At 43.8% G+C, this 20,439-nt stretch overlaps 1 protein-coding gene across 1 annotated transcript in view; it reads left to right on the top strand.

Annotated features, from left to right (window-relative positions):
- Nucleotides 1–20,439, top strand: part of MAGI1 (membrane associated guanylate kinase, WW and PDZ domain containing 1) — a 322,237-nt gene that overhangs the window by 276,746 nt on the left and 25,052 nt on the right. The window contains exons 12-13 of the mRNA XM_009284383.2: nucleotides 5,908–5,939; nucleotides 13,798–14,014. Of these exons, the coding sequence (XP_009282658.1) occupies nucleotides 5,908–5,939; nucleotides 13,798–14,014 (249 nt within the window). The remainder of the gene's footprint in view (nucleotides 1–5,907; nucleotides 5,940–13,797; nucleotides 14,015–20,439) is intronic.

Below are 20,439 nucleotides of genomic sequence, written 5' to 3' on the forward strand. Positions count from 1 at the left end.
GGGGTGAGGAGCAGAAAAGGCCTTGACTCTGTGTCAGCACTGCTCAGCAATAACAAAAACATCCCTGTGTTATCAACACTGTTTTCAGCATAAATCCAAAACAGAGCCCCATACTAGCTACTGTGAAGAAAATTAACTCTATCCCAGCCAAAACCAACATGGCATATGACTCCAACAGCTCGAGCTTTAGGAAAAACTCTTCATTTAATGATCTTCAAAATAAAAATATTAGAACTGTTGACATGCTTTCAACCATAGGTTAGATGGGTAATTGTCACACTAATTCTCAATCTCTTTATTATCTTACTGTCTTGGCATTACCATCTGTATCTTACTACATAGTTAAATTTATATTTTTGTAGAAATTAGATAGATTTTATTAGCCTATATCTTCTTTATCACTTCTAAAATCAGTTCTGTTTTGAGATGCTGAAAATGTGACTGAGACTTCAATTACGAGGAATTCTTTAGCATCCTGACCAAGAATGAGTAACTGAGGCTAAAACAATTTAACATCTTTAGAGCACCTAGAACTGAAATTCTTGTAATGGTGATAATATACTATGCCTCATTATGTTTTTTGCCAGTGCCAGTGGGTTAATAGTGCCCGAGATGGTCTCTTGACAACATTGCTTTCTTAACATTAACATTGAACGTTAGCATTAGAAATGTGGCATTTTTCACTGTATTTGGTGGTTACCAAACTTGATTTATGGCAGGGCTATATTTATGCAGTGTAAATTATTCTCTCGCTCAAAGCTTGTATTGCATAGCTAATTTTTTTGCTAGTGCAGTGGCACTCTTGTTATGCAAATCACGATGATGAGCAGAAAAGTTGGGCAGGGACAAGGTAAGGGTTTTCCTCTTGATGGTGCTCCTTATGGCTGTGTGCAGGCTTGCCTCTCTTGCTGCAAATTACTCTGGTATGTTTTCTTGTTCTTTCTCCAGTCTGGAAAAGATCAAGTTCCATCTATTTTTTTAGATAGTGTTTGTCCTTTATTAGAAATTCTTTGGCAATGGATTATACAGAATCAAGGGGATTGCTTTGTCACCACCAACCTCCCCTCCCCTGTCCCCCGGCGGCACTAATGGCCATTAGCGTCAATTATTTAGAGTTGCTTGTTTTTCACACAGAAAGCAGTGATCAATGTGCAATGCCAGATACATGGTTGTGTACCCCCTGACTCCAGTACTTTACCCCTCATCTTTCGAAGTGTCTGTTTTCTTTGATACAGCCTTTGGTTTTTATTCAGCACAGTGTAAGCAGCACTATTTAGAAAGCTTGTTACTTTTATTTTTTTTCCAGGCAGGAATATTTTCTCTGTAAATGTTAACCTTGTGACACAGTCTGAAATGTTTCTTTTCTTGCGTTTTTATTCATCTCCTGCTAATTTTCAGCTGTTGTGCATTCTGGGCTGCAGACCATGTAATGGCAAAACCAAATGGGTAACCTTTTCACCTAGGCTCACTATGGCTTTTTTTGCTGTTGGACATGGATAGTCCACAGGGTGTCCTGATTGGAAATGTTAAACAATCATGAGAAGTAAAGATCTAGACACAGCTGTTCTTTCCTTTCATGTGCAAAAGCACCCCAAAACTGAAAAATGTTGAGCAGTAGCCACAGACGTCATATGCAATAAATAAGATGATACATCTGGCTTCTAGACTGGCTCTTAGCAATTTCAAGAGCCTTTTCCTATGGGTGGATTGTGCAAACTGGTACTGAATTGTTCCAACTTCAGTTGAAATCCCATTGAAATATGTAGTTCTTTTTCTGTGGTGGAGGGAGAAGTGTTCACGCCAACTGGCCTTCACATAACCGAGCTGTTTGGATGGGTTGGCTGGATGACTCCTGGGGTGCCTAGAGATAGGTCTTCCTTAAGATTCCACTTTTGATCATTTTGATCCACTGTCTCTAAAGCACAAGGCTGTAGAACAGGGCATGATGTGTCTGGTGTCCATCTAGGTAATTTTTGAGCATTTGTGGCCTTCTGAGCTCACACCAGAGTCAGGTCCAGGCTATGGTATGGATTTGTAGTCACGCATCGCATTCTGTATATGCTCAGCAAAACAGAATTTACCATGTGTCGTGGTCTTCCCATGTTACTTTGGTTCCATAAAGACAAAAGATTTGAGAAAATGTTCCTGTAAAAATTGAGGACCACTGCATGTTAGAAACAGCAACGCTTGGGGTCACAGTTTTGTCCCATGGGTTATTCTATGAAGTCATCGTAGGTAGGGTTAGGGAACTTACAGCTTCCCAGCTCCAAAAGTTTTACCACACAAGCCTGCAAAATTAACACATGCCAAATAATATGAAATAACCTGGGTTGTGGCCTTACTTCATGGACCGCATCACTCACAACATAATACAGTGTCACGCAACAGAAATACTGCTCCTGATGGGTAATGGCATTAAGAGTGCTGAAGTCATGGTACAAAACTTGCTTAATGATTTGCATTTTTTCCCCTATGTTACAAAACGTAGTTGAGCAGATGGATGCAGCCAGCTGTACACAGAGCTTTAGGGAGTACTGGGGAGAAAAGAGAGAGGTTTTTGTTAAGATAAATGTAATAATCTCTGTGATAATTAGTTTAATTTAGATCCCTGCATCTGACTCATTTTTGACTAACCTTGTATGAAGCCTTTCTTGCCTTGCTGACGAGTCTGTGAATTTAGTTTGATTACAGTCCCTTTTTTTGTGCTTGCGGATTGCTCACTGATCACTGATATTTTTCATTAAGCAGTTGCTTTATTACATTGTTATTTAGAGGGGAGTAATTTGTGCTTTCTAATTAATTTAATTCCAGGCATATTTAGTAAGTAGCTACAATGAGCCCATTCAAGGGGTTTTAGGTCATATTGACATTGTTTACCAGATGTGCTCGTTTGTTTTAGAACCCTGTTAACTCTGTGATGACAACAGCCCCATTCGGTTGCATGACTCTTCCACCGTCCCTAATCTGCATCTCCAAAACTCCCCAAAATTAGAAGATGCATTTCAAGTGCTAGTGAGAGATGTCCATAGGCATTAAATCACAGAGGAATTATATTGCTAACAGTGTCGATATAGACTATTACTATTCCATTATCAGATTTGAGGGCAGAGCAGCGGAGTAGCCTTTTGGCTTCTCTTAGTCAGGGATGTGAAAGCCATTACTCCAACCACTAAAAAATTGGACAATGCCAAGGAGATGCAAACTTGGTGTTAAGTCCATGCTTGGCCTATTTACCTCTGAAAAACTTGCAGTGAGGCTTCGGGAGAGAACGGGGCAGCTGGGAGGATGAGCGTACCACGCAAGGCACGGCATGAGCAGTGGCCTGAGCAGTGATGGGACATGGTTGATGTAATCAAAAGGTGAACGTTGTAGTTCATAGTTGTCACCATCCCAAACTCATAGGTGTGGGCAATTGTTTTTGCCAGAAGCTTTTTGATGAAGCTCCGCATTTTCTTGCTAGTGATGCTCCCAGGAGTTGGGGGTTATTCAAGTGCTTTGTGTTCATCGTTGTTAATTACTGTATCCATTCCATCATCTGAGCATGAAAACTACATAGGATACCTATCATTAGCTCATTTGGCCTGTTGCGTCAAAAACTGGGGTTTTAAAATGAGACCCTAATTAGGTGAATAAATAACATTTTTACAGGGAAATGTACAGGCAGGTTATTCCCCTGACTATAAGCTTGTCCCGTGAAAAACTACCAACATTTGTTAACGTGTTCTGCAGTCACTTACTTTGGTAAAAAGTCGATTACTGCTTGTTCTGCAGCAAAGCCTGGCACAGAGCAGTGACACTGTAAGATTCATCGGCCTCTGAAGGAGCCGCCAAACAATGTCCTTGATGTGTTTTCCATTATTTTTCAACAGTTTTCCATCTCTTTTGGATTGTAACAGCCAAAGTAAATACCGAACTTTGAAGGAAAGGTTTGTTCAGTAGTTCATACTTAGTAAATTTTAACATTTAATGCTTGTGATGCAATAAACTGAATTCTGGTACAATTTGAACCAACAGCCCAGCTGCATCTCCGCTTTATTTTTTGCAGGGAACGTTTAAATCGCTGTAATACCTTTTCTGGCTCATGTTGGTCTGTTAAGGGTGCGTGCGTGCATGGGGATCTGTTCTACCTATTGATTTAATAGGAAAGAGCATCTCTTGGAAAGGGAGAGTAAACGTGTGTGCATGCATGTGGAAGGGGAGAGAGAGAGAGGGAGAATCTCTATCTGTGTGTTTATCTCTGTGATAAATGATGCCTGTTAAAAATGTGACTTGCCATGAACATTATTAGTGCTTTCTTCTTTAAGTGTGTTACACAAACACAGTCACCGCCAGCAGAAATGAAGCTGTGGTCCTGATTGTTTAGTTCAAACAGTTTTGATGTTTCATTGTCCCTTGATCAATCAGTGCCTGGAGGGGTATCAGCTATTGGCTGGGAATGCATCAGTGACATGCAGAGCACAGATATTCCTCAAAAGCTGAAAATATTTCGTTTAAAATACTCATTACAGTTTGCATCCCAGTCTGTGAGCAGGCAGCGAAGTGAGCTCCGTTCATCATTTTTAATTGTGCATCTTCCCTATTCAGAACTAACATCTCCCAAATTACCTTAAAATGAGCTTCTTCCTGGAGAGATTTGTAATGCACTTGCATCACTTATTTTATTCTCTGTGTAAAAGTTGGACGAGGGCATGGGTTTTAGCATGAACGAAATGCATAAAGTAGAAAACATAATGCGGCATAAATGCCACATAAATCACATCCTAAAGACAAAAGCAGATTTCAAACATCTGAATTACTGAGCACTTAATGTGGAATGTAATCTTCTCTTTTGGTTTATGTTTGTTTCCTGGAGTGCCACACAGAGCAAAAAATGGAGAGTTCCCTGTCCTCCAGCAGTGGAGGAAAAGGAAGGTGATTTGCAAAATGCCCAGGAAAGAGTTTTTCCTGCGTTGTAGGTAAATCCCTCGGCCAAATGTCTCCTTTGCTGCTGGGAATTGAGCTATATGCAGAAGTAGTCGATAGAAATCCCACTTGGGTTGTCTTGCTCATCACAGAGCGAGTAAGAGGCTGCTCCAAAATGCAAAGTTGTCCTTGAAAAAACCTTCTCTTGTGCCCTCCCAGTTGTTTCTTCCTTTGCATTGACTGCAACCTGTGTAAGCCCCCCTTCTCCACGCTCCCTAGCATCCCCCCCAAGGGTCAGGACATTTGCAGTGCTGTTTTCAAGCCTCAGCTCTCTGAAATTGTAACTAACAGATAAAATCTCTGGCTTCAACGATTTATACTTACGGTGGACAGGAAGGAAAACGCGTGTTTTCTCAGTAACGTTCACGTTTTTAGGGATAAAAGCTTATTCCTCCGCATGCTTTTGTTTTCCTTTGCCCAGCCTGTGCCTCCCGGCTCAAGCCGACGCACGTTTTCCTTTCAAAAATCGATTTCTAGAGAAATACTTTTTAAAAAATCAACCTGTTTCCCCTGCGCCGCCGCGATTGGTCTGATAAAATCGCTGAGCCGATCACGTCAAAAGGAAATAGCCTCGGCTTAATTGTAAGCTAAGTCTCCCGTAATCCAGGGGAGCATTTGAGATTCTGCCCGAGCGCTGGGTTTCGGCAGCCGCTGAGGGCTGTGGGTTTCTCTCCCAGCCTCCCGGCTGCTGCAGCACAAGTCAGCATAGCTAATGCAGATAGAGCTCTCCCCCCCGCTCCCTTTTCCCCGCTCCCGTCTCTCGCTCACTCTCCCTCTCCCTGTGCTTTGATTCGATATGAACAGACTGGTAACTCCGATGCGAGAGCGAAAGCTGACATAACTCTGCAGATGGCTACATTCGGATGATACACCTAAGGATTTTTCTTTAAGGGAAGGTAACGTTTAGATGCTAATGTTTATTTTTCCCTTGTTGCCATTTTTCAGGACTGCCGGTCCCAAAGAAGAGCCCAAAGTCGGTAAGCACTTTTCAGCTACTATTTTTGTCTGTTTGTCTGCTTTGAAGGAGAAAGGCATGAGTTCGGTTTGTTTTCTTTGTGGGTCTTGATTGTTTTAAGTTGTCTTTCTGTTGCAACCATGATTACCTTGCACAGCTCCTGCTGCATGGGGAGATGAAAGAGGAATGCAGTACGGAAGGGGGACTTATTTGCAAATAAAGCCTCAAGTTTACAGATCCTCTTCCCTGACAGATGAGCTTCTCTGTCGTTTAACTTACCAAAAAAAAAAGCTATTGTTTCCTTTTGGAAAGATGGGAGGCTCCACCTTCTTGCCAGATATCAATTCCTGTCGGGTGCTCATAGGCACCAAGCTTTTCCATTTACTCCCTGAGTTTTCTCGAGTACCCTCGGCTGAATTATTAAGAGAATGGGAAAGCATGCACCTTGTTGAGAGAGACAAAGCATGAACGGAGCATGATTACAGTTCCCGGGGAATACAGTTAGCTGTACAGAGTTAATACCGTTAGCTGTCCGAGTGCTTGCTCTGGAGGCATTTTCATACTGGGCAGGATTGTGCTGCAGGTGTGAGATTCCGTATTTAAAAAAACCCAAACAACGGAACAGTATTTTCTTGTCCCTTCTTGATCCTGTTTCCATGTAAAGCTGTTACCTGGATGACATGTTAGCTAATAGCATGGAAGCCGTGATCTGAAGTATCGTTAAAGCTCTGTGCATGATATTGTGGAAGAAATTAATGTACTATGCAACAACAAAAAAGTCTTTTATTTTTAAAGGAAATTCAATACTTAAAGCCTGAAAGTTAACAGTTATCTGTTGAGAGGGAGGGGGGAAAAGAGATTTATCTCCCAGTAGCTTTGGGGAAGCAGAGCGAGTGAGGTCTTTGCCGTGTTGTAAGACGGTGTGAAACTTCACCGGCAGTCCCCGATGGGTGCCAAAAACTGCAGCGGGGTGCAGCCCACCTCGCTGCCAACCTGGGCAGGAGGTTTATGAAGGGGCTGGGCAGAAGGGTCCTGCTTTCAATACGAGTTCTCTGTTCATCCAAAAAGAAAGCCCTGAAATAATTAATGTGATTCTGATGGCTTAGGGCAGTGCTGATTAAAGTCACGTGAGCCCAGGCCTCTACCATTGTCAGCTCACGTTAATGTTGAGAGGCAGAAGTGCGGGGTGTGCTCCCTCGCAGATCACAGGCATGTCAGACCCTGCACGCTCACTTCTGTCATACGCTGAGATTATTTCAGCCTTCGGTAAAACAGAAGCAAGTGTGTAAAATACGTACGCGTCTGGCACGTTTCATTTCTCTGCCTGCACTTTTTTCCCCAGTCGGAGCAGGAGTGGCTGCTCTCGATCCGGACTCCGACTCCTGTCATTAAACCAGCCCCGATCAATGAGTCTCAGTCTGTTCAAAGCGTGGAGGCTCCCATGTGGAGGCTCCCGCTTCGCCACACACGCATTCGGCATCAGGTAAAGGGGGATCCTGCCATGTCAGACACCTCTCTGGTCGGCAGTGATGCACCGTGAAAATCTGAGCAGCATCTAAATCCATGTCGGGATAATCCTGCCTCGGTGAACAAAGAGACTGCTTGCAAACAGGTGTAGCCTTGCAACAGCAGATTTCTCCCTACTATTTGCCTTGAGGAGCCAGTCAGCCCTGGGAAAGCAGTCCCATTCCCTCACGTGCCTCTCGCAAACCCCTCTCACCTTGCTTTAGGGTCCCTCCAGTAATTTTTACTACAGCCCTAGGCGGTGCTGTTGCCTCTAAAGCGCAGGATTCACAAAAAGCAGAGCCTCCTGTTCCCCCTGCCTGCACACCGGATCATTTGCATTGGCAATTAGCAGCGATGTTTTACACTGCCGCATTGTGCGGCAGCTTTAATGACTGACCGCTCCTTGGAGGGGCAGAGCAGAGTGTGTCGGAGCCGGCACAGCCGCTCCTTCATTCCCAGGCATCGGTGACATGCACGGGTTGAGCGCAGAAACCTGGAGCAAAGCGCCTTGGGGCACCCGTATGCAGAAGAGGAAACTGTCCTCAGGGCCGTCTGGGATGGATTTGCACCAACACCAGAGCTTGTGTGGTCAAGGCGATGGACAAAAGCATAAAAGCAGCGGTATTGCTTAACACCTTCCTTCCTCGGTTTAGTTGCAGGGCTGGTGCTCGGCTGCGGGGCGAGGGGAGCCTGGCCTTCTTGGCCATGAAGACTCCCACTTGCTCTTGTCCTGGCCAGGGAGAGCCAGGCCTGCCCCGCTGGCGTGCTCCCCGGCTGGGATGCCGTCTCGCTGCGCCCTGCCCCGGCATTTCCCAGGGATGGTTTGCTGCACTTGCAGCCATTAGGTGAATGTGGGTGCTGCCGGCTGAGCTGTGCGCCCGCGGGCTGTCCCCAGCGCTGCACGGCTGGCTACGGGGCTTGGGTTGAACACGCTGCTCGTTTCCCCCGGTCCCTTTGCCTGACGCAGAGGGAATGTTTTCCAGCATTCCTTGATTAATAAATTAGCTACAGTGTAGCTGTAGGACAGTGTACATCCAGGACAGGAGCAGTTGGCCCAATCTTAACTTGTGCTCGTTCTTTGTTTCTTCTGCTGCATCGGGGAAAACACGAGCTCAGGTCTCCATCCTCTTCTGCTTCCCTCAGTGCAGTGACGAGCCCTCTCTTGATAGCTCCTATCGTTTCCCAGAGCCCGGACACACTCCTGCCAACAGCTGTCTCTTTCTCAAACAAGCCCTATTTTTAACTATCAGCCCCAATCCCGTATTCCTGAAAGGCCGACTTCGGGCTGTTGGATACCTCCCGGCTGGGAGGAGGTGTTTCAGCCCCTTGGAGAGGTTTGTTAGTGCTGGGGCTGTGACACCGTCTGGGAATATTTTTCTGCCTTGAGCTCAGTTTTCCTGAGCTGTATTTTTCAGCCTGTGTATATCTTCTGATGAGCTTTGCTCTTTTTCTCAGTTTTTAGGGAGAGTTTTTCAACCTCGGTGGACGGGCCAAATTAGTAAAAAAAAAAAAGTTTACAGCCATACATGAGACCGGGCACTTCTAAGTCCTTTCTTCCCCCTTTCTCCCCACCAAGGATATGCTCACAGCAGCGCTGCTTGTTTGTTTTCAGTTTCCCATTGATTCTTCTTTAGATGAAAATGGATAATATTTTTGTATTGACCGTCTGGGGATATACATTTTCAGTGTGCAAGTTCTCTAGTATAGCAATTTCCCCTGCAATTATCCTGGTATAACATGGATGAAAACAAACATTTTTTTTTCTTCTTTTTTTTTTCCCATGTTGCTTGCATCAAAATACTCCACAAGGGGGCAAAGATTCCCATTTCCAGCTCAGTTTGCTGTCTCTGCCAGGACCAGCTTTTCCAAAACGCTCTAGAGCACAAAATCTGCAGCTAGATTATCAGAAGACAGGATCACTGCAAGGCGAAGAAAGTGCTAAGCTCTTCCAAAAATCTAATTTTTCTTTTGGGTGTAAATAAATACATTGTCAGCATAGCTGAATTGTGGCCAGAAATGCAATTCCTATGCACAGCCTGTCCCTGACAAGAGGCTTGCCGTGTATTTCGGGTGGATAGGCAGGACTTGGGGCTCTGCTGATGTCCTGTTTTTGTCAGGAGGAGAGGTAGGTTCCATAGCATGAATGTTTGTACAACACATCCCTCTTCATTCAGAGACCATTTTTTTCCCCCCACCTTGAAATGCAGTGGGAGGAAACCACAGCAACTCTTCTCTCTTGCAGTTTAATGCCTGGAGAATCCTGTGCCAAAAAGCTTTGGTGTCCGTTTGTGCCATGGGACACGCTCCCTGCCACCATCGCCTCTTCTGCTGCGGGTTTCTCTCTGCCTGACACAGACATACACAACTGCTGCTAACAATTAGTGTCCCATCTCTGCCTGCAGCCACCTCTCAGCCGTGTCATGGGCCTCGGTTGTTTTAGCAGTCACTGGACAAAGTAACATTCAATTGCTCTTTCATTTAGCATGAATGACAAACTGGTCTCTGCTATGTGGGTATCTGTAGCATTTTCCAGGCACTTGGAGACTTTTGTAAGCAGTTTTCCTTCTGCCTCCTTTTGAAGCATGACAGCTTCAAGCTCCCTGGCTCACATCGCCTTTGCTGTTTTCTTCCCTCCCTGTAATCAGAGGACGATGTAGTGCTCAGCGTGGGCTCACTCAACCTCTCTGCTGAGGGAAAAGCTGCCTTTCAGTTCGGCAAATGGAGTGCCTGTGGCTGAAAATGGGGTTGCACAGTGGACAGAAGAAATCCTGGAAGGCTGATGTATGCCCAAACCCTGACCGCTGCTGCCCCCTCTTCTGCAGCAATTGCCCCCACAGCTGCACTCGGAAATCTGAGCCACACTGACGTTCCTGTTAACCTCAGCCAGTGGGGAAAGGGCAGCTAGAAGAGACTTTCTTCCCAATAGTACGTTTTCTTCATCTTACGTTTTGCAGGATAAGCACTGCGAAGTTTCAGCAAGGGCATAGGGAAGCTGGCACAGGCCCTGCATCTCAGACCTGGGGCTCGGGTAGGGCACGAGAAGCTCCAGCTTTCCATGTATTTGTTTTGTCATGGCTGTAATACAGTACCAAGGTGATTGTTTTTTCCATCACCTGTATTTAAGCGTGCAGTCTGCCTAAATGGACTCCAGGTAGTCATCGTAGTCTTGATTTCTAGCCGCTTTTGGTCAAGAGTCTTTCTGGCAAGCTATTTATGCTTATCCACAGCTCTGGAGAAGACCATAGACTCTGGAGGGTCAGGGGTGCTCTTGCTGACTTGGGTAGTTCAGTGCCCCATGCTCTTGTAGCTCTTGTCAGAAGTCAACATGATTCAGCTGATCTCTTTTACTTTGCACTGAAAAAACATGATCAGCATCTCGGGGTGAGGTCTGAGCCGCCCGCTCTGCAGCAGTCTGTCACCAAACAGTCCCGTGCTCATCTCATTTAGCTGCTTTCCTGCCTGTGTGTGAGCTGAGTGAGCCGGGCAGTCAGACCCGGACCCAGGAGAATCGGCCCCAAAGCTAGGGATGAGGCAGGAGATAGAGAAGCCATCCTTTCATTGGCATATCATCAGCTCACATCTCTTGGGAAAGCTCCACCTTTGCACCAAGGCACAAACTTCTTCATCTGGGCAGTCCTCATTGCAGGGCGGTCAGACCCCTGCAAGTCCTGCTGCTGCTGATGTGCTGAAGCTGCTAAAAGTTTGTGTAAAAGTTTGGCCTCAAACCTTTTTAGCCTCATCTGGTGATGTGAAAGTCAATTAATATTGTTTTGAATTAATTTAATTACATGTATTCATGTTTTCCATGATTGTGTTCCCCTTTGTCTGCCCCCATCTTCAACTCCTAAGTAGAGATGTTTCAGGCTTTTTAAAGGAGTTATTGTTTGGAAAAACAACTATCCCTCTGAAGAAGTTTTCCCCTATTTCTTGCAAAATGTCTGTGTATTTGCAATTGCAACTCTAGTTTAATTAGGGGTGGGTTTGCTTGAGATACGCTGACACTTCCATTTGCAACCCAAATATGAAACAGAATTCATAGTTTGTTCAATATTTAGACCTTTCATATCATAAAGTGAGAGCACTTTTTAAAGTTCAAACTTTGTTTCTTTTTAAATCAGAAAGTTTTCAGAGAGTTCTCAACATTTCCCCGAGGGCTGAATAAAGCTTCACACTTTAGTCCCTGTACTCCAACTTCTGTAAACCAGCTATTTCCAGTGAAATTGGCCTGAAGTTTCACAGGATGCTTGTAGTTATTTTAGTAGTTTGGCCAAACAAACAAAACAATCCAGATGGGTGGACTGAGAGTTGTAAAGTGTTTTTCTTTTTTTTTTTATTTTTAAGTTACAAAGGAGTGATTATCCACAGCATAGATGTTTTAAAACTGCTTCATTTAAAAACTGAAGGGCTGCATGTGAATTAGCTTCTTTTACTACTTAAAAAGCTAAAAATGTTTGAAATTGGTTCAGATATTTGTATTTGACAGTCTGCAGATGAGTAATCACAGGTATGCTTTGTTCAAAATTGCTTTAAAGGACAAAGGCAATTTCACATTCTAGTTGATGATGATATTTAAAAAAATGATGGTAGTGGATCAACAACTCGAATGTAAGGCTGCGAGGTCAAAGTCTTTTGGGCTGTTGGAGCTGGTTTTTTTCTCGGTGTAAACCTAAAAAGTGATTATCCACAGCATAGATGTTTTAAAACTGCTTCATTTAAAAACTGAAGGGCTGCATGTGAATTAGCTTCTTTTACTACTTAAAAAGCTAAAAATGTTTGAAATTGGTTCAGATATTTGTATTTGACAGTCTGCAGATGAGTAATCACAGCAGGTATGCTTTGTTCAAAATTGCTTTAAAGGACAAAGGCAATTTCACATTCTAGTTGATCGAGATATTTAAAAAAATGATGGTAGTGGATCAACAACTCGAATGTAAGGCTGCGAGGTCAAAGTCTTTTGGGCTGTTGGAGCTGGTTTTTTTCTCGGTGTAAACCTAAAAATATGTGCAACTTAAATTATTGTGAAGACTCAAAAAGGGGGCACTTTTGTATGGTGACTTTCTCCTCTGTAATTAATTCAGCCCTGCTATGATGGAGCATTGGCCTCCTGGGGTTTCGCGTTCAGAGTAGAGGAGGGGGTCCCCAGACCTGTGTGCACTTCAGCCCCCCGTGCTGATCTGCTCTGTGTTTGCTGCTGACTTTTCTCCCAAGCCCTGCTTGGTTTTCTATGGAGAAGTCCCTGGAAGCAGAGACTCCTGTTGCAATGTTTTCGGGTACCCCCTGCCAGCAGGAGGCTTTACATTTTTGTCTGAGGCTTCTTGGTACGAGCGGCTGAGCCCTTTTAGCCAGGAAATTGTAGATGTTGTAAAAACAACCCGTAGGATGCTATTTTCCCGGCCGCCCTCTGCGTCACAGCAGCCCCGGGAGCGTGCCAGTTCCCTGTGCCGGAGCAGGTGGGAGATTGGACTCGACCTTGATGCCAACCCAAGGTCATCTCAAAAGAGCACTGAAAAGCATTTGCTGCACAGTTTGGGGAGCTCTTGTTGAGGGAGGATTTTGCTGCATATTGAGTAGTACAAATCCTGGCAATGCAAATGTGACTTGTGCTTCATTTGAGCACACCGTTGTGAATTTGAGTTAAGAATTATGTACCCTGCTTTGCTAACTATTGAGCAGACAGAGCTTTTGGCGTACTGCTTTTGAATTTAGGCGGATGTATTTTTTCTTGTTTTAATATGCTGAATTAAAACAAGGAAATCAAACTGCAGATAGACGTTTTCACATTTGTGAAGGTCTGCTGTAATCCTGTGGATGCTCTGGGAAGCAGAGACGTGAAAGTGGTACTCTGTTGTCCACCCACTTGTGATGTGGGGGTTGCAAGAGCTGCAGAGGAAAAGTGATCTTTCATAGTAAGGGCTGTGCTTGAATCTGTTTCAGAGGGAGTGTTTACGTTTTCACAGTGAAATTTGGTAGTTTTTCCTTTTTCTTGCAGGCTCAAGTTAGACCCTAATGTTATCTGAGTAGAAGGTTGTTGAGTTTTCCTGCCTTAATGTGGAAAAAATAAGTGCACTGAAACTAGTAACCTATAATGAGATTTAGATTTGTTTTATATGTGAGATGGAGAACTGCATTTTTTTTTTATGATAAATGACTTTGTTTTGCATATCTCTTTCTGTCAGTCTGCCTATCAAAATCTGTCATCGGGGAATTTAACTGTACCCAGCATTAACTGGTGGCAGCAAAACTGTGATTTATATATTTACTTATGTGCATGCAGAAACCCTGATCAAAGAAGGGAGAAAAATTGATGGAAAACACCCACTCAAAGACCAATAACCGTCTGTTCTCTCTCCTTCCACTCGCTTTCTTCCTTACAGCAACCACTTGAAAGGAAAGACAGCCAAAACAGTTCTCAGCATAGCGTCTCCAGCCACCGCAGCGGGCACACCGCTTCCCCCGTTCACAGCACACAGGTGCTGCCGGACTACACTGCCGCGGAGCCGCCGGCTGCGGATCAACCGGACAGTTCTGGGCAGAAAAAGCCAGATCCATTCAAAATCTGGGCCCAGTCCAGGAGCATGTATGAAAGCCGACGTGAGTATGAAGCAGGTGTGGTTGCTAAGGCTACGGCTCTGGCAGCTGCTCTCTGTATATTTTCTTTGTGAAGAACTGAATCTTTTAGGTTTATGTTGAAAATATAAGGCTTCAGTTTGTTAATTTGGTATCTGTCAATGATATCTACTTGATAGAGGTGCAGCTTCCTCTCTGATGAGGAATGAATTTAGATCATCTCTAGGAAAGGGCACTTAGACCGAAGCTAACTACGAAAAATCCCTTTAAAATTAAAGACCATCTTTCCCCCTATTTTTTTATTTTGCTTTTAAATTAGGCTGAGGGAGAATTTCCAAGTTTGTTATCCAGATCCTAAACTCCTTTTTGAGGTTAAGACTCGTTGTCTGATATGCATAGGAATTTCAGTAAGGAGGGGAAGTATTTAGTTTGCTGAAATTCGTACCAGATGCTTTCCAGCCTCACCCTGGGGAGGAGAAAATCCAGCTGAGCCATTTTACTTTGACCAGAGTGGACACTTTAACAATACAGATATCAAATGCATATTGTAAGTTGCTTTTATGGCAATTAATAGTCTGCACACTTGGCTAATAGTTCAGCAGGGCTTTAACTGCTCCAAGACTATAAATATGGTTTCAATCAGTTTCTTCTCTGCAAACAAAATAAACACGCTGGCTTTGCTTTAATTGCACTGCTGAAGATGATCAAATCTGTAAAAGCTTCTTAAAGAAAGAGTTAGAGTATTAGGTTCATTTTCAAAGCAATAGTTACTTTAGTTACAGAAAAGGGAGCTTTAAAGTCTTGGTGCTGTAAGAGTATCACCTGGAGCTTGATTTTATTGTGCTAACTGGAAATTGGTAAAACCAGTATGAAATGAATGTTACCCCAGAACGAAAAATGGTAGAACTGTTTTTTTTCTGACCAAATGAATCACTTTGAAATCTTATGTCCTGGAAAAATTAAATCATGAGTCACAGTTTCTTGGCTGAAGATGCATCTCTTCGGATTGAATGTCTCAGCAATGCAGTTTGTAGGTGTCTCAGCTTCTGTGTGCTGCTTCCTTCCCCTCCCGGGGATTAGGCGTACTGACCCTGCGGGCTCTTGGGCCAGGTCATGCTGGTCTACGGAGAAGTGCCGTGATGGAACTTGCACGTGCATCTCGTTGAAATAGGAAAAAGGGGCAAGAGCTGAGGGACGGTGACGCTTCAGCCCTGCAGAGCTGCGGGCAGAGCTCCTCCTTCCCCTGCCGGGATGGACAAGGCTGAGGCCGTCCCATGGCGCTGGCATCACCCTTGCTCAGCTCACGTGGTTCCCATAGGCACTTGTGTTGGCATTGCTTCTGACTGCCTGCAGCTACTTAGCTAATTCTAATTAACTGTTTAACTCATACTAATTAGTCATTAGTATCAGCTTAGCAGGCCTAACTCCTGTCTGTCTTTCCCGATAAAACCTGAGGCTGAGCTGGAGAAATCTTGAAGTGCACAGGCAGGCAGTTGCCCTTCTGTGTCCACCTCCAACACCATGTGCTAAATCCTCCCTCTTTCCTCGATGGCTGCAGGTATCTTGTAGAGGTTTTATCCTTGTCTGTGAGTAGAGCCCTTCCAGAAGCCTTTTCACTGTCTCTTCACCTGCTGATTTCCCACACCCCATCTCTCCTTGTGCCACAATCCTCTCTGAGCCTTTTGCTAGACTGGGATCTGCTACGCCCCTTCAGCTTCCCCGTCTCACCTTTCCATGGTCCAGCATCTCTGTAGTGGGGTTGATCCTCTTCTATTGCTTCAGTCCTCATCTCCTGCCTCTTCTACCAGATGAGACCTACCTGTTTGAACATCAGTGCTTTTCTACCACCGTTTAGTCCCATTGCCATTTCCTCCCCAGGAAGATGTTTTCAGAGATTTCTTGGTTTCATAGATAGAGGGGTTTTGGAGAATGGCAGAAGTGTGATACGGTCATGTCTTCTTGTAAGCATGTGCCACTAGAAGTGTCCAAGAGCCTATGAATTTCCAACCCTAAGCTGGAGTTAAACACATTCCCTGGGGATTACCTTCAGTCTTCCCTAGTGACATGGCTTTGCTGTGCCTAATGAAAGGTGAAGAAAAACAGGAAAGATACAGTCTTAAGTGAAGAAGGCAGTTGGACGTGCTCTGTCTCCTGTCACGGTCTGATCCCAAAGTGTGACTGGTAGTTTTATTTAGAGGTCAGTGGTCAGCTCTTGCTCCTTCCCTCACCAAGCCCTCACCTTTCATCCCTCTCCCCAGTCTCATGAATGGAGACTGTGGTTCACAGCTGAAACCTGGTGCCTCTTCTGCCCTGGGAGCTTGGGGTGAGCCACCATGTTTCTTTCCCTGTGTTTGGTCTGCATGAAAAGTGGGCAATTGGTGGCTGCTCTGTTATGAATGTGAACCATCCCTTTGAGACTCACTTCCCAGTGTTGCCCACAGACCAGATGTGTGGCTCTTGGACCACTTGTAGGGAGCTTTGCTGACATGGAGCACCACAGACTGCAGGATGGGAGAAACCGTTCCCTGGGCCTCCAGTTTCACTGTCTGTCTGCTCCACATGTGCTTTTCTTCATGTTTTTACCCAGCTGCAGTTCAGTTTAACTCCAGTGCCTCCTTTGGCTGGCGGTGATACAGTCATATCACTGCTTTCTTCTTTGCTTGAGCACATTACCTTTGGCTTTGGGACTGAGGTTAGCATCTCCTCTCCCATGACATCCATAGCTTTGGGTGCTAGGTGTGAGACTCTCTGCGTCCTTCTGATGAAGACATGAGCAGAACTGAATGCATATCTGATGTACAGCAGGAGGATGCCACCCTAGTGCCAGGGCTGAGATTGGCTGATGCATCCTGTAACTGGGGCTTTTGGTGGGTCCTAGGAGCCCCCGCTGCCTGAGGAGCCCCAGCTCAGCTCTCCCAGCTCTTCCTGCTGCCCAGTCCAGGGCTTGCTCTCCGTTGATTAATGGCATTAAATTTTAATAAACCTGAAAAGGATTATAAAATGTTCTTTTGAGAGGCAGGGTGTTGAATCCCCGACAAGTGGACTGAAAACCAGCAACAACCCTTTGTGCTGAAGTATATGATGAAGTTTAAAAAGACAGAATTAGATTATCTTCAGTGTTTTATTCCGTCCCATTCGTGAAATTGTTGAGTATAAAGAGAACATAGTGCAATTTTTCAAGTGCAGTTGACACCAAAAGATGGATTCGTTAGCCCCAGCCCAGACAGAATTTTTTTTAAATCTAAAAATAATAACATCAAGAGGTTTCATTCAATATATGAATACATTGTCTCCAGGATGTTTCTAAGAAGTACTGAATCTATAATGACCACCTACTGTCTTTTCACTGGGAGTGCATCCCACTGTTACTAACATTAATAATAATAATGAAGACATGGAAAGCACACAGGCAACATTTTAATTTTTCAGAATTGGTAAAATGTGTTCTTCCTTTCTTTGGGTATTCTTTGAATCAGTATTTCATAAAAAAGGATTATATTTGACTTATGTGACTTGTCTCACTGAAGCCATTGGTAGAGCAGAATTGGGTTCAAAAGCACCAGATAACCCATAATTTTGTGTAAGCATGTATATTTTGATTTACCCAATGCGTCTTAATATCAGGAAGTACTCAGATTCTGCGGAGGAGAGCCACAGACGTTGCCTGTTTAGGGGAAGAAAAAAAAAAAAAAAGAAGAAAAATTAAGCTAGAATTACTAACTCAAAGCTAAGCAATGGCTCCATAACTGTGTCTGGACTCTGGTTGAGTGGCAGCAGATGAGAACTGCAACTTTATTCAACAAATATTGGCTAAAGTTCCTTCACATGCAGCTCCCCTGGGTGAGGGGATCTGGCCTGCAAGGTGCTGAGTGCTTGGGCTGCAGTCCAAGGAAGCTTATTTTCAAGCTGTAAACCCAAAGGGACTTGGATGCTTTAAGGCTAGGGCTGAGCTCAAACGCTCTGGTGCAATCTGGCCCAGAGTCACAATTCTTTGCTGGATTAAGATTTTTGAGAATAGCCGGCTTTAGGTTGAGTAAATCTGAAAACAGATCATCTGGTGGCGATAACAAATGCACTCTTTCCTGGTGCTAAGTTTTAGCTGCCTGAGCTCCTTTTTACGGGTAAAAAGGAGCTGCTAGTGGGAGTCGTGTACATGAATCAGAGAGAAGGACAAACCCTTAATGTTTAAACACTGAAGCGGTTCCAAGATCCAGGGATGACATATGTGAAGAGCACTCGGTGAGAGAAACAGCAATTGAATGGTTTATCAGAGAACCGCAATTCTGAAATCTCGCACTGTTTTATTGAAAATATATTTTTATAATATGCTTTTTATTTTTCAATGTATTATTAAACTTCCTTAAAGATTAATGCAATCTGTTGTCAAATTTTTCTCATGTGGCCTGATTGCTTTGCAAAATACCATATCCTACATATGGCCATCTGTCAAAACAGCAGTGACAAAATGAATTAATCTGAATTGCAGATGTGTTAATGAATCCCTTTGAAGGGCTTAAGCATTTAATTAAAAGTAAAGCAGAACATGATAGATAATTTTTAAAGCTTTTAAAATATTCTAAGTTATCATTAATATTTGAATTTTATTTTCAGGCATACAATTTATTTGGTAGGATTTTCTCTCCCCAAATCTAATTGAAATAATACAAACAAGTCTTGACCCCAGTGTGTAGCGTTCACTCACCAGCAATTACATAGAATTAAAAATATTTGCACAATGATACCAAACATTAGATACTTTCTCCCTAAAATAGAAAAGAAAAACACTCTCAGGAAATTGCAGCCGCCTTCTGATCAGACTGACTTTAAAGATGATAGTTCGTAAAAGCCCCTTGGTAGGGTTATGTCCTTTTATTATATTAATAGGAGACAAACAGTTACAGTTATACACTTGGGCACACAGATGTGTCCATGCCCTTAGAGAATGTCTTGCTAAAAAAGACGGTAGTACTTGCAGCACATTGCGTGAGCAGCAGAGGCTGCTGAGCTGTCACGGAGCTGGGTCGTGGGCAGACTTTGCTGGTGTTTGTCTGGCACCAGCCCGGTCCATGGCTCAGTCGAGGCATCGCGCCTTCCCCAGACCTCAGTGGCAGAACTTGGTCATCTTGTTGAGAACATGCTGAAGCCATCTTTTGAAAGCTTTCTGTGCCACCAGAAGGGTTGATTAAAAGGAAAAGACAGCAAAACTGGAATTCTCCTGCAGTGGGATAGTTTAGAAAACAGGGCTTTCCTGCAAATACGGAATCTCATGAGATTTATGGCTAAATCACAGGACTTTTCAACACTGAAACTCTCCGTCAGCTTCAGTGAGACTATTCACTCGGTTTCAGATTTGTCCTTATATACTTTGCTGAATCTGGGCCTTAAAACTCTTGTACTTTGCCAAGCTATGAGTCATTGAAAGTGCTGCTGCCTCAAATGAGCTAGTGACTAAAGCAAACTCATACTGATTATTTTTGAATCCATCTTTTGTTGAAACTGATATCACACTGGGCAGAATTTTTTCTTATATAACATGTAAGATAATTGTTAAAGTTTGTATAGGAAAGTTTGATGAAAATGTCCTCTAATTAAGCCCTGTGTTCATTGTTCATCACCATGTATTTAGAATTTCTTTCAACGTTAGAAAAAGATATTTCCATTTGGAAAACTAACTGTGTCATGATGGTGGAAATTTTTTTGTAGAAAAGTATTTTTAAGGTGTTCTCACAGAGGTTCTTCCTCTGAGGAGAAAAAAGAGTTCTTCAAATATATCTGCATGCATGTGCAAAAATGTATAAATTCATATGTGTGTGTGTATTGTATATCCCCATGTACACAGGCATGTACAAATAGATGTGAAAGTTAGTATGTCATAATCCATAGTAGCGATAACCTTAGCAATTTATGCATGAAAGCCTAACATGATCCATACAGTCAAAAATAATTAAATGAACTAACAAGAAAGCAGATACATTAAGCTTTGCAAAATTGTAAAATTAATATTACAGCTATGTCACCTTCGCCTGCAACTGGACTGAGCAAGGGTGAGAGAGAGAGAGAAATCAGTTCCACGAGTTTTGGAGAATGTAAGACTGTGCCGAGAATGTATCTGTGTCTTGTGATGTCTTGTTCTGGTGTCATTGCTGCTCTGTGGCGGGGGGCTCTTCATCACCAAGGGAGTCTGGCAGGGCCGTACGCCAAGGTTAGCCACGAAGGTGCAAAGTACTTGCTTTACTGTGTACTGGCTAGCGGCGGATTTCGTAGGCGGCGGTGGGGGGCATCATGTTCCCATTTCGTTCATGAGTTTGCCCGCGTGGCTCGTCGACGGGGCTGTGGCACTCGCCTCTCCTTCCATTCCTCCTCACAGCCCCAGCAGAACTCTTCTTACCACTTTTGCGACGCTCTCCAAATGGTCTGGTTTAATTCAGGATGAGCAGACTGGCAAGTTT

The sequence above is a fragment of the Aptenodytes forsteri genome, unplaced genomic scaffold (assembly GCF_000699145.1).
Source record: "Aptenodytes forsteri isolate BGI_AS27 unplaced genomic scaffold, ASM69914v1 Scaffold53, whole genome shotgun sequence".
Lineage (NCBI taxonomy): Eukaryota > Metazoa > Chordata > Aves > Sphenisciformes > Spheniscidae > Aptenodytes > Aptenodytes forsteri.